The sequence below is a fragment of the Anser anser genome (genome assembly GCF_964211835.1).
Source record: "Anser anser genome assembly, chromosome: 12".
NCBI lineage: Eukaryota > Metazoa > Chordata > Aves > Anseriformes > Anatidae > Anser > Anser anser.
This window is the reverse complement of record NC_139733.1, coordinates 21,672,702-21,687,044: the sequence shown is the minus strand read 5'-3', so window position 1 is coordinate 21,687,044 and position 14,343 is coordinate 21,672,702. Positions and strand designations below refer to the sequence as shown.

General features: G+C 41.7%; 1 protein-coding gene across 8 annotated transcripts in view; it reads right to left on the bottom strand.

Moving 5' to 3' along the window:
* Positions 1–14,343, bottom strand: part of LOC310880372 (contactin-4) — a 300,385-nt gene that overhangs the window by 137,912 nt on the left and 148,130 nt on the right. For all 8 annotated transcript variants that reach the window (XM_083796070.1, XM_083796077.1, XM_083796071.1 and 5 more), the window contains one exon: positions 10,042–10,181. In XM_083796070.1, coding sequence (XP_083652196.1) covers positions 10,042–10,096 — 55 coding nt within the window. In that variant the 5' untranslated portion in view covers positions 10,097–10,181. The remainder of the gene's footprint in view (positions 1–10,041; positions 10,182–14,343) is intronic.

Genomic DNA, 14,343 nt, shown 5'->3' with positions numbered 1-14,343 from the left:
CTCCACGGGGGGAGAGCTCCTGTAATTTATCATTCATACACCGCTCCTGCAGCCGGAGCTGCAGAAAAGGACGTGTTTGTAAACAAACATCCATCACGGGGGTTTGCGCACGCCTGTATTTTCTTGCCCTTTCACCTTTTTTGCTCATTGTTCTTTTGATAAATATGACTGTGGCTGAGTAACCAACACCTAGCGCTGCACTGCCGCTGGCACCAAAAGGGGTGCTGACTAATTACAGAATTGCACGCTGATTCGCGCTCTGTAAAAAAGATTTAGCTAGTGGTGAAATACAGGAATCATACAAAAGATCAGTAGGACAGAGGGAATGAGGAGCAGGATGGCAGAACATGAAAATCCTGGGTCATTAGAACAAAACGAGACAGCTCCTCGGATGATTTAAACTGGCGTTCTTTGACAGACGTCAGTGTAAGGACTCTGGCTATCGTCAAGAGGGACCAACCTTTGCTTTGTGGGGCAGCACAGAGGATGCAGCAGCACTGGCAGGGCTCTGTGCTGCTCAGCGTAACCACCGGTACCGACCCAGGGCTCTGCCCAAAGGCACTGTGATGACCAAATCTTTGTTCCATGCATTGGTGCTGATGCCACTGAGCAAACTCGGCATTTACCTACCTGGCTGGAGCTCTGACAAATTATAAATTCATATTACAAAGGCACTTCCTAGTTTTGGAGAGCTTGGGAGACAGGCGTATTAAATGAGCAATAAAATGCAACTTAATAGGGTCGATGTTAAATTAGTTTCAATTATCAAACCCCATTTTAACCAAATGAATGCCTGGCTTACATCCAGGATTCACATAATTTACACGGGGAAGTGCTAGGTTCTCTCCCTTCCTGCTAACTGATGACCTGTCACTGCTTTGCCTTCCATTAGGGAAGAAATTCCATATTCTCTACTAAGTACGGGAAAGTACCAAAAAAATAGAGATAAAACAAAACATGCAAGTTCAAGAAGAAATGCAGTAAAAAACACACAATCAAGAAATGTAAGTCAACTGTTAAACTTTTTTTTTTTGAAGAAAAGTCAATATTAATAAAGTTTGGAAAATTCTACGTAGATTGTTTTCCAATTAGATGTCTGAAGAGCACTATCATGAGGATATTCTGACAACTAAGAAAAGACATAGAGAAGCTCTTATCACTAAGAAGCAGAACTTTATAACATATACTAAGTTATTTAGATCTTGAAAATAGGAAAATAGCTTGCATCTGTACCTTGCATATGCTGGAAATTAGCTATCATATTTTGAAATGAGGAGCTAACATTAGTGAGCACAGAGGAATGAACACCTGGAAGGGAGTTTTGCCAACTGGTAGCACAAGAGAGAAGTAGCCTTTACCGATAACTGTTCCTGGCCACAGTTGAGGAACATCTTTCATTAACAGACGATGTGCTGAATACTTCAGTGTTCCTAACCTGCAGGGACTGAAGGGAGCCAACAAAGGCAAACGTGCATGGCTGAAAAAGTAGCTTCCATCTTGCTCTTCCCGGGTGCCCTGGCTACGGCTGCACCCCACAGCCCCGTCAGGAAACCCAGACTCTGTGCTTTGGTGCACATAAGAGCTTTTTTAGGGTCTTCTGCAACTATTGTTTCAGCATGGTAGCCATCATTTCTATGCTCTGCCACTCAGCCTATGGTCTGGTCTCACACCTCCAACTCTTCCAAAGTCTTCTTCCCTCACTCAGGAGGAAAACAGCAAGAACAAAGCTTCTTTCTCCTTAAGCTGTTTGTCTTACTTTGCTGTTAACTGGCAGTGTCACCCCTCTCAGCAGCACTTCCCTATATTTACCTTCTCTGGGTATGGCCACCAGAATACCTGCGCATCAATCACAGAGGAGGCTGGAGACCTTTTCGCTGGCGTACTACAAGCATCAGACCTGTGATATGCGTTCAGGGGATCACAAACTCATGACAAATGTGCGAGGAGAAGGATCGCAGTGCTTGAAGTTATTGCCAAATCACAACCAGGACTTCAGCAGTAGAGCTCAGAAATATGACAACGCCGTTATTTGTTCTAGATATAATTCCCCTTGCAAGGGACATTATAAAAGAAAAAAAAAATCTGAAGAGGATGATTTGACACCAAGAATTTTGCAGCAATTTTTCCGTGGCTGAGGAAGCGTGCTTCTCATCTTCATTCCACCCGTGCAGCCGACCGCCTCCAGCCCCTTTTTATCTCGCTGTCTTCTGCATCACTCCCTGGCTTCACATCTCAGACAGCCCAACCATCAACCTGCCTTCTTTCAAGTCCCTCTTCAAATGTTTGCCAGTAAAGCCACACAGTGTGAACCTAGAGAAAATGCCATTTCACATGGAGCATCCTAAAAATGGAAGGAGAGCGAGTGCTACAGGAATAAAGCTTGATCCGGCTCTCAGCGAGTGTTTCATCTTGTCTGTTTACAGACAGCAGGCTTGCAGGGGCAGAAATAATTTATTCTTCCAAGTCTCACAGAACACCCATTATCTTATTTGCTTTTCACAAGTAAAAACAACAATAGCATTTTGAACTTCGTTTGGGATCTTTTTAGCATCGATGAAATACTTAGATGGTACGAATCAAATAATGACGTGGCAGAAATTTCAGCCACAATAAAGAGGAAGCAATCTGAAACACGCTGCACTCCATATGTTCAAACAAAGCCTTCTAATACGTATGACTTTTTAGCTATGCAATACGGATAAGGGATGTTTTATAAATGACAATTTCTCTTAAAATTGATGCACTCTTCATCAGTTTCAACTCAGAAAAGTGGAAATAAGGTACATTAAGATAGATATATTTTTCATATTTTTACTGACACCTGGAAAGCTTAATTAAGTTGAAAGTCACCAACTTCAGCTGAAGATGTCGAGTGCTGGATGGTTAATTAGTTGCCTGTCTCATTGATTATCAACTTCAGCAGTACTTGATTATAAATGGTTGTAATGCTTGCCTTGCTTCGCAGCCTAATTAATGGGATATAGACTATTTAACAATTGTGTCTTGGTTTGATTGTGAAGCTAAATACATACATTTTATTGCTAAATAAACATTCAAATACATAAGGAAAAATAAATTGAAGCACCGTGGTGATAACATGCAAATTTTGATTTTTCAGCATAATACTGGGGAGAGCTTCTCTAGAACTTGCAACAAGAAGTCTGTGCAGCCTGTCATGGGAACACCCTTGATTTCAGAGCACAGACCATCACAGCACTTCACAAACGCTCCGATAAACCAGCATTAAACAACGTGCAGATGAGCGAGTTGCAACACAACTTTCTGTGCTCTATCCAAAGCAGCACTTACTGGGAGCAGCGCCCACTTACTGGCCATGCACTGACCTGGAGCACAAACTCCCCTGCACACAAGCACCCGAAATGTTTCGTGGCCCCAGTGCTGCACGACCCAGAGCCCTCGCAACAACCAGTGCCTAGGTGGCAGAAAGCAACACGCATTTCTGTCAGACCCTACCAAATCACGCAAACAGAAATAGTCTTACTTTCTGCTAGGGAGAGCATCAGCCAGCAATGCTCTGCCAGCCTGTTTACACACTTCGCTGTCACTAAAGGGTAATTCTGTTATTCCCCACATTTACAGTGCTATAATTATCAAAGTTTAATTGACCCTCTCCCCTTTTATTCCGTTTGGATGATCACCCTTGATTGCTGCTTAGCTGAAAGACCTTTATCCAAATAATAATGATCACCATCAACATCTTTTTCCATCAGCTAATGCTCAGCTGCATGAGATCAGGGCAGGAGGCAAAAGCAAGAGATTTAACCCCACCAGTCACAACTGGAAACTAATCGTTCCTCCAGCAACTCCTGCTGCTATTCTAAAGGAAGAAAATGCCCACAGAACTGTGGAGAAAAGGGATTTTTTTGTGTCTGTGCGAGGCAGTGTCAGGGGATGACAAGCTGACAGCGTCCACATGGATGCAGGTTTCTGCGTGCTTACGCCAGACTTTCCCCAGCAACTCAGGACGAACACAACTCGTGAAATATGAGCTCCAACCCAAGATCTCAGAAGGTGTGCGAACTGTTTTACATGCAATGAATACATACATCATTATTTCTAGCTATGCACTGTAGCCCAGGATTGCAGCTCTCAGGCTGTGCAAAGGTGTCGTCTAAATCAAAGCCCAGAGATGGAGCCAGCCGACAGCCACGGGATGCAGTCAGCAGCAAACCCCAGCGCCCGACCTGGCAGCCTTCCTGCTGCATCTCTTACCTTCTCGTTCTTCTCAATGACCACATAAGAATTGCAAAACGAGGTCCCTTTCCAATAATGTTTAGATTTGCTAAGAAACATATAAGACATTGTACCTATAAAGCAATAGACTAAGCACCTCACTTTTTTCCATAAAACTTCATTCTTATTGGCAATAAAGAAGCATTTGGGGTCCATATTCTTCCTAATTTGATAGATGCTTGGAAAAGTAGGTATTTCTGTAACTCCCTGAGTGAGATTTAATTTCAATACGTACCTACTAATTTAAATGCAAAGAAGCTAAATTGAAAAGAGGCATCATATAAAATGCACAGGGGATCAATACACAGACAGATAGTCAGAACATCTGCTTATAAAAATGTCTGTGTATTCTCCGTTTTATTCAAAGCGCATCATGTTACCTCAGTAATTTTTCTTTGAGAAAGATGTAATTAAACTTGCCCAGATGGACTTGAGAGTTAAATAGAGAAAAAAATATAATGTACCTAATGATCTCCATGTAAAAAAAAAATGAGTGAATTGCATTGATATTGTCTCTAACTTTATAAATTGTAAAATTATGGCCTAGATCAGAGCCAGGTCACATCTAGCGAGGGCTTCGCTGCTGACAGATCAGGAGCATGAAATGGGTACAGACCCCTTGTGAGGCTGAGTCCAATCCTCTGCAATCACAGAAAAACTTGTCGTATAATCCCTATACAAGAATACATTACACATAATCACATACATTTTCTAACCTCTCCTCTACAGCAACGCACAGCTGAGTGATACCACAGAATCCCATTTGGTGTCTAAAAGAGTTCTGGTTTCAATTTAAATTAATTGTTGCTCACTTCAGATTTAATTGTTCTTATCCCAGTGCCCTCTTAGCTCTTCCCCTCTCTCCTCTATTTTCCTAGTTTAAAATGAACCTTTTTTCATCTCCAGCTCTCCAGATTGCTGTAGCAGTTCCTCGTCCTGGCTTGAACACCTCCCTAACACAGTCAGGACTGCACATAGTACCCCATCTAAGACAGTATCAAGGTGTGAGCTTTCCCCATTTCTGTTGGACATCCCTCCCTGAAGCATGCTAGGACCCTGTTTCCTTTTTGACAGCCACATCACCTTGCTGGATCCAGGTCACGCGATGGCTACTGACAGGAGTAAATTACACTCAATTTTATTAAAAATATAATTCAGTCAAAGAAATTCCCAAAAGCCACTCATGAAACCGTTGTTCATCATATTGATGTACTGAAAAACACAATCTTGCTGGGCTCGCGGCCCCGGCGCACTGCAGCAATCACAGCTTCTGCCGTGGTGGTGGGTGCCCAGAGTTTTGTGAAGACCAGTGCACTCACAGCGCTAATCTCCAGTAATACATTTGCTCGGATGGAAAGGATATACGATAAATGCCAGTAAGTATTTAACCTTCAGTAGAAAACCCATGCTCACAGCTGGCACGCACGGCTCTGCGTGACTTCGTTCTAAACCATTTGAAAGTACAGGAGCTTTAAGTGTGCAACAAACCTCAAATAATTCAGAAAAAAAAACCCTGAAGTATTAAGTATAAGTATCAGATCTCATCTGTATAAACCTTCTCCCGTGAACTTCAGTGACATCTTACTGACAGCCACGAAGCCAAGGGCTCTGTCACAGTGGAGAAGCGATGATCTTAATAGGAGTCTTTCAGTGCTTTATCTATTCCAAGTGCTGTGGAAACAGTAATTAGGCAGCCGGGTACAGAAATGCAAAGTGTTGCAGAACTGACCAAAATATAAATTAATTAATTATAGAACTGCAACAGATTAATCGCTTTCTAGCTACCCACTAAAATCAAAGCACTAGGCATGGGAACTACAGAGCACCAGGAAAAAAAAAAAGCTGAACAAATTGAATTGCTGCATCATTTACAGAGGACCATCATTTAATATGTACTACTCTTCTTGGTTTAATTATTTATATTCAGACATGAAATTAGTAGAATTTCTTTTGTACATAACCTACATCTGTTTGGATAGAAGCTTGCATTTAAATTGGCCTGTGAATATTCATCTTTGTATGAATTTTGAATTTGTAACAGAGCTGGATGCCCAGATCTCATTGGAATTCAACGGGAGCTGGGAAAGAAATGTCCACATTTCTTGAAAAATCACCCTTCGTTTGATGTAGACTGCCATTACTGATTACGTTATTTTATGCTTCCTATTCATGTAGCAAATGTTCAGTGTTTAAACTAACTAAGGCCTTGTATTATTCTGAAATTTCAAAGTCTAAAAATACAGTACTTTGTCAGTAAGACACCATGTGAATATGCAATATACAGTAAGTTTTCTTATACACAGATTTGCTCATTAAAGCCAGTTCTTTTCACAAGCTGCATTGATGTAAATTACCATCATTTTTGTGTAACAGTGGAACACACTTTATATATATATATATATATATTTTATTTTTTCCCAAGGAATTACATAACCATGCTCTAAATATTCTGCCCTGAACCACTGCTGAGCTATTTGGCTATGCTGTATCAGAATCTGACAAAAGGAGAAAGAATGTCAGGACAGGCATTTATGAGAATATTTTCCTATTAAAATACAGTTCTGAAAAAGTACATTGAAATTAAGCTCTGCAGAAATGTTTTTGTCTTCCCAACTTTTGCTCTCTTGTGCATATTTCTAGATTAGAAAATGGTATTTTCCAGTGGAAAATAGGTGAAACAATGCTTTTGTTTTGCTCCAATGAAAAATATGATAGAATTTGATATTGAAAAACATGATGCTGTGGCTGGATCTGCAGAACGAAGCTGGGTGTTGCTGGGCCATCCCGACACCATCTGAGAGCCAGCCAGGAGCCCATAGCAAACGCTGCTATATCTAGTTCTGGATACCCAGAGAGTGATGAAACTCCAGCTTTTCATGTAACAGAGCATAGCACAGAAATTTCAGAGTGACCCATAAACCACCCTGGAGGCAATGAAGAAATTTGTCCGTGTTCAGCATCAGCGTCAATGTCTTGTCGAGCTGCCAGCTCTCCCGGCGCAGCCCACGCGATCTGCTGCAAAACCAGGGCCTCCGCAGCACGAAGCCATGCTAGCAAGTACAGTGTTTACTTATGAATTCAAATAAATAAATAAAACAAATACTCCATCCTGTATTTTGGCTTTCTGAATTCACTTCCATCGGCCCGGTCGGAGCAGACAGAGCTGCCACAGCACCTTCCCTTTGACAAAACAAACTTCTGGAAACAGAAGCATCATTACAGAGCTGCAGGATGAATTTGTTTATTGAAGCTATTGTGTTTATAAGGTGCTTGCTAAGGAGAAAGGAGGGCCGGCCTTGCTTGTTTTGAGCAGAGATCTTTTTGCTTAAAGGGCAAGAACAAGCACAAGGGCAGAAACCAGAGCCTGCGAGGCTGGGGGCAGGCGAGCAAGCCAGGTGAGCAAAGGAAAAGCACTGCTCAAGAGCTGCCAGCCTGCTCCATCCTTCTGCCAAAACCCGTACGGATCTTCAGAGGTTAAGTAACATTATAAAATATGCATATGCACATTCACACGGGTAATGCGACTAGGACTGCAGCTCATTAACATGCAAATAAGACTTCAACAGTGAAACTCATTGCCACAGGAAGGTAATGAGGCAAAGAATTGCGTAAGAGTCACGCAAACATGGGAAGGCTCCGTTCAGGCCTGCGCGGCCTATCCCAGCCACCCCACTACAGGCCGTGGGCACCGCCATGCTGCTCCTCACGGCCTGTCCTGCCTCTCCGCCCACCCTCTGAACTTCAAAACTGTCACCATCACAACTGATACCTAAGGAATTTGACAGCCTTAACAAATCTGAGTTATCTGGGACCAAAGGAATAATTTGCAGTTGCTGCTTCCCAGAGCTGACACCTGAGGAAAAGACTCCTGAAAAGAAAACCAGAAACCCTGGTTTATACATCAGCTATCGAGTCAAAGCAAGCACGTTAGTTTTTATCAATGCATCTCCAAACAATGCAGAAAATTACCCAGAAAGACACAATCCCCAGTTGGGTGATGGATGAAAGGGGGCATCAAGCTCAGAAAGACCTTTAGCAATGCTGCCGCCTCTCCAAGTGCCAGATAGCTCCCAAAATTATGAGATTTGCACTTCTCCATAACTGGTTTAAGCTACGTCCTGGGATTGATCTAGCTTTCTTACCTTAGCCTGTTATCCTGCAGTGAATAACTAACGTCTGAGCCCCCAGCACATAAAATCAATAGCAGCATCCCTTGGAGTGCAGCAGCTCCAGCAGCTAGTAGCTGGTAGCTCCACAGCACGTTTGGGTACTCTGTGCCACAGATCTGACAGCTGTTTAATGACGCAAAAGAGAAGGGTTTGGAAGTTCTCATGCCATTTTCAGGGAACAGATGTTAATTTTAGAAACACGCAGAAAGCCCAAGTGGCTGCTGGAGCCGTGCAGCAGTCCCTGATGTCCCTTGCCTCCACGGGGAGTTGGGACAGCGCAAAGCACAAAAAGCCCACCCTGAAACAACATTCACCTACTCTGGAACAGCACAAAAAGGTCTGTGGACAAACTGGAGGCTTTGAAAGAAAAAAAAAAAAAAAGGAGGCTTTGCAAGAAAAGGAAAAAACAGATGTAAAAGATGAAGACAACCCCTGAACACATTCTGCTGAAACTTTCATTTTGCTGACCTTAGACTTTATGTAACAGGTGCCTTAAATATGGAAATCATGGTACAAAACTATTCTGTATGCTTTTGTTTTTCCAAAATTTTTCTTATTTGCTTATAATAAAGGATCCTATTTTCTTTACTCCTGCAGCATAACTTCTAGAGGGTTACAGTTCCTGACACAGGGACGGCACTGCATTGCAGAATCTCTCTGCATCCAATTTTCTGCCAGCTCAGAAACTGTCATAGCACATTTAGGAAGACTTGGAACCAAATTTCAAAAATAGGGACCAATAAGTACCGGAATAAAAGTGGCTTTGTGTTCAGTAGAGCTAAGCAGAAGAAAGTAAACACTATTTAAGCAGCTTGTTGTTACCTAATGCTTAAAAAGTACCCTGACAACGTACACATATAAAATAGAAGAAAGCACAAGTTACTAAACAAAACTGAGCACTGAGCAACAGGTAAATTAAAGCAATCAAAAACACCAAGGTGACAAACAGCAATTAAAATCTAACAGCCCCCACCCAGAACAAAACACATGTTAGTGAACCATGCTGACTGCACAGTTCGCAGGAGCAGAGGCACTCGCTTGGTGCGAGCTTTTCTGGTCCTTTGTAAATCTGAAGGGTCTTCAAGAACTGTTTTGGCTCCAGGAAAATGGTATACTCAGAAATTTCATTTTGCTCAAAACAGTGCAACTCTCAGAAAAAAAAAAAAAAGTTAAATAAGGACAGTTACAGAAGATGGTTTTATTACTGAAATATGTTATTCTAATTATTTGTTAAATGGAGCAGGGTCTTAGCTATAACACTCCTCATAACACCATTTTAATGGGATTTAAAGCTATATTCCACGTAGGTTTAATTGAGCATTGAAACACTTAGCACTGAGCATGGGAAAACAACGTTTGTCAACAGCAACTCAGAACAGGAGATGGGCAGAGCAGAGCTCTGAAACACAGAGCTTTTGCTGTGCTGATACCAATCAGCAGGAGAAGTAGCTTGCTAAGAGCATCAGTGTGATCTGCGCAGCAACCTTTGGTAACACCAGACATGGAGCAAGGGCTTATTTTGCTGTTTTATCATTAGCATATAAAACGCAGTACGCTTTTGCCTCGGTGTGAAATACAGCAGCATCCTTGAAACAAAAGTTTTGAAATGACACTTTACCTGCAAGGCACACCATGAACGATTGCAGCACGAGCAGCTCCCATAGCAACCTCATCTTTAGCTTCCCAGGTCAGAGGAGACAAATTCAGGAACTGCAGGAGAGAATGGGTCCTCCTTGGAAATTTTAGGCAACCTTTATTCTGTAACAGAGAAAAAAGAGATTATAAGGAGATTTAGGATTGCTGCTCCTTCCATTTGTTGAAGGCTTACTTTTCTTTTCAGAGAAGTTGCATCTTAAAACCAAAAGAAAGTTTTTAAAACATTACATTTAAAATCATTCTGAGAAGTAGTAAGACTAAAGAGACTACATTGATCTGAAGAAGAGGAGAAGATGATTGTCAGGAGAGATGCACAGAAACTTGCAGAGGAAACCAAATCTGCAAAAGCAAGGCTCTATGTACGCTGGGCGCTAGCTCAGGATGATGATGTAGCCCCGGATCTGCATCTTTCACCGGGATGTGGTGAGATTTCTGCAGGCTCTCCATTTTCTCACCAGCAGACTTGCTCAGTGCCTCTCCAGGGTAATCTTACATGTAATTCATTAACTCTGTAAACTATGGTTAAGAAAAAAGCCATGAGAATTACTCTTGCTCCTCTCAACAAATGCCCTCCGTGGGTGAAAGATCACCTCTGCAAGGCAGTGCTCTCTAGGAAGCATTCTCACCCTGCTCGGGAGAGGGGGATGTGTTTCCCTTCTCACTCCCATTCTCATTGCCCTGGAAATCTTTTTTTTTCTTTTTTTTTTTTCTTTTTTTCCTTAAAAAAAAGGAAAATAACCTTTCAAACATCTCCAGGTGAAAAACAATCTTTTAATTGCAGTCTATATTACAATTTGTACGTAGTTAAAGTTTCCAAGCAGGCAATCTGAAGACACACTCTGCGTATCACTGCAGCATATCCACCCCCCAGTGAAATCCCAGGGTGAAAAAATGCCTCCTTTCATGAAAAAAAAACAAACAACACCCTTTTCCAGCATAGGAATTTAAATATTAAAAAATAAATATATCAAGTCAGACACACATTGTTATAATTTATTCATATCACTGAGGGCTGGAAGTTAAGGGGCCTTCGTGCTTGCAAGACAAACTGCATGACTAATAGCATGTGAAGGGCCATCATTAGAGGTCTCCGCTTGCTTTTGTGAGGTAAAATTGATAGGATTCTTCTAATAAAGTCAGGTTCGATGCACTGAGAAGACTAAGAATCTATCTTCTGATCTGAAGATGCAATTTTGAAGGGGGTAGAGATTAATTGAATATATTTATCTGCTCTCATGCAGACTGATTAGGCTAGCTGGGGTTAGCAGGAAGGCCTAATCAATGGAAACTAATAACACCTTAAGTGAGTGATTAGAGCATTAATTATTAATTTTTGTAGGAAAATGTCATCATAGACCTTTATATTGATTTACAAAGTTAAACAGTTTCTCTGTGTTTGTAGTGATCTCGAGAAATGTATTTGTTTCCACTGCGGGGCCTGCATACACAGACAAGCACTGGCTTTCCTCTCCGCACCAAATTCCGTTGGATATAATCGTACCCGGAGATTTCTGCCAAAGGCAAGGAGCTCTCGCTTTTACACTGGTTTAAGTGAGACGGGAGATAAATCCTATATTCACCAGCAGCTGCTGAAATTCTTTCATGCTCTTGTTTCCCCACGTATTAGTACCATCAATAAGCCCGTCGTGTCACTTATAAAGCTCCTCTTCATTACACTGCTGTGCAATGCTTTACGGTTACTCTCCTCACTGCAATAAGCTACGTGGGACTGAAACAGAACAATCACTTACAGCCACCGATACCTAATTAAAAACACAAGAGGTACGGCACTTATCAACTTAACCTACTGCCAGGAACCTGGAGCAAGCGGTCGCAGACCTGCCCGCGAGCTGCCGGCCTACAGGAGGGCCGCAGCACCCCCTCCGCCCTGGGGGTTAATAGCAGCACCAAGCTTCCCGCCTGCAAACAGTGCCAGTGGGGGGAAAAAAAGCATTATATCTGCCTCTTGGTTAAAACACTTGCAATATAAAGCCCTGGATCTGCCCAAAGTCAAGCAAAATGCCCCTGTTTATTCCATGGGCTTTGAGGATGGAGATGAGGAACCACTCTTCAGGGAGGGCCGCAGAGATGGCAGTCCTCTTTGCAGTTTCCTGACACTCCCTTCTCACTTTTATTCCCTATTTTTCAATAGATTCAATAAAATTCTCAGTCTTAACTCATTTCTCTTCCCTACTGCAACTTCTCTTAGCAGAGCTCCCCCTAGACCACCAGCCCTTCGGGAGAAGGCTGGAATATTCTGCTTACAATTTTTCTACTTACAGCTTTTTCATTTTTTTTTCTTCTTCTACTCAGGAAATCATGCTTCTCTAAGCATTTTAAAAACTAATACAAGACATTTCAAAATTATTAATGTAAATTAGTTGTTAGCTTATAAGGGCATTAAAACCAGCAGGCTCTTTCTTTCCTACCATGATGATTTCACACAGCCATTGGGTCTTACTTTCAGCCAAAAATAAAAGCTACGTTAAAAATGTACCTTTTTAGTACTCAGAAGAGTTAATACTCAAGTCCAATGAAAAACCTGTAAGTCTTCCCTATCATTCAGCTATTCAATACATACTCCACAGAACCAGCAAGTATCAGAGGGTCATGGATGCCTTTTGAAGAAAAAAAAAAAATCAGATATTTGAACGGAAACAAATGCCTCTGATAGTAACAAATTGCCTGTCCACGGCAGCTGGACAGCCATTGGCATCTCCATCAGCGTTAATGGCTATAAGTGCGTGGAGTTTCCAAAGTCTATAGCCTGTAACAATTAGAATACATTCCTAGAAGAGGCTCTAGCATATTCAATTTTCTAAATATATGGAATAATACCACATCCTCTGGTCATTCCCAGGATTGCTACCACAGGATTACTGTTGAGGCTGAAGGGGCACGAGCTCCCCAGAGCTAGGAGCAGCCTGCCAGGAGCAGCACTGGAAACCAGCATGGAGCCCTGCCTCTGCCCAGTATTCCCCAGCAAGAGCCCTGGCTTTTACTGATACATCTCATAACACACATAGCATGCCACGGAAAGTTTCCTGAAGAGAAACGATGCCTGTCCTATCATAAAAAAATAGTGAAAAGGAAATTAGATGATTACCATTACAAATATTTTCCTAGGGTTAAAATATGGTGGTATTCAAGATGCTGTTGCTTTTTCGTCTCTCATGATAGTTCCTTATTTCACATGTGAATGACTCCAATCTCAAAAATGTTTTCCTGTAAACATAGCTGCTATTCATATCAGTATGCCCATTGTTCAGAGCCGTGTAAAAATTGTTGAAACACGTTGATTTTTTTATGGCAACAACTTCAGGAAAGGCAACATTTGTGTATGAGCAAAAGATATATAATTGAACAGATCCTTCCCATTTCTAAATGTTTTCTGACTATAAAATCTCAGGGGGGGTTGCTCTGCTTCTAAAGTGCCTGGAATGGGCCTGAAAACTAGCAAAGTTTAATATTTTATTTCCAGAAGGGAGTGTGTGTAGTTTCAGCCCTGTTCAAGTTATTTTTTAAAAAGATGAAAATGAGATAAGGGTGCTGCAGTTTGGAAGTGCATCCCATTAGAAAGTATAATGCCAATACACAGGTGCAGACGTCTTTTTAACTTTACTTTTGACAACGTATCCACTGCAAATTCTTTTGAAAGGTATCTTTGTTTGTAATTGGATTTTGACAAAGAAAGTTGACTCTAAGAGCTCTGAGTGTAACTGGGTGGGAAAAATGGATGCATACAGTGGGAATACTTGTCGTTAACTCCTCTGAGTGGGCACGGCTTTTTATCAGCAATTTCATGTGGGTTCTTAATGATTAGCACTTTTGAAAAAAATAAAATAGAAAAAAATAAGGCTAAGGTACATGAATGCATTCAACATGTGAAAAATGACTTTTTGGCTGGAACTCCCTTTTCTCACTCTTTTGTAGCCTTTAGTAGAAGCGTAAAAGCTCAGTTTGGACTAAATGAACTCCCAGAATGATCCGAAGGAAAATTTGCAAAACATGTCTCAGACCCCTAAGCATTGCAGCAACAGCAAGGAGCCTTAGCAATCATCTCACGTTTTCCTTCTGCACACCGGTGTGCTACACAGTGCCAATCCTGCTAAACTCCAAAATAAATCACTGTTAATGAAGCATGCTGCACATACAGACAGCAACAGGCATCTTTTAATCACCTAAACAAAGAAGAGCTAGAGGTAAGCACAAACCACTCTGAGCACGAGCGTGGGAGCTGTCAGGAGGTACAGCAGTGCCTGCC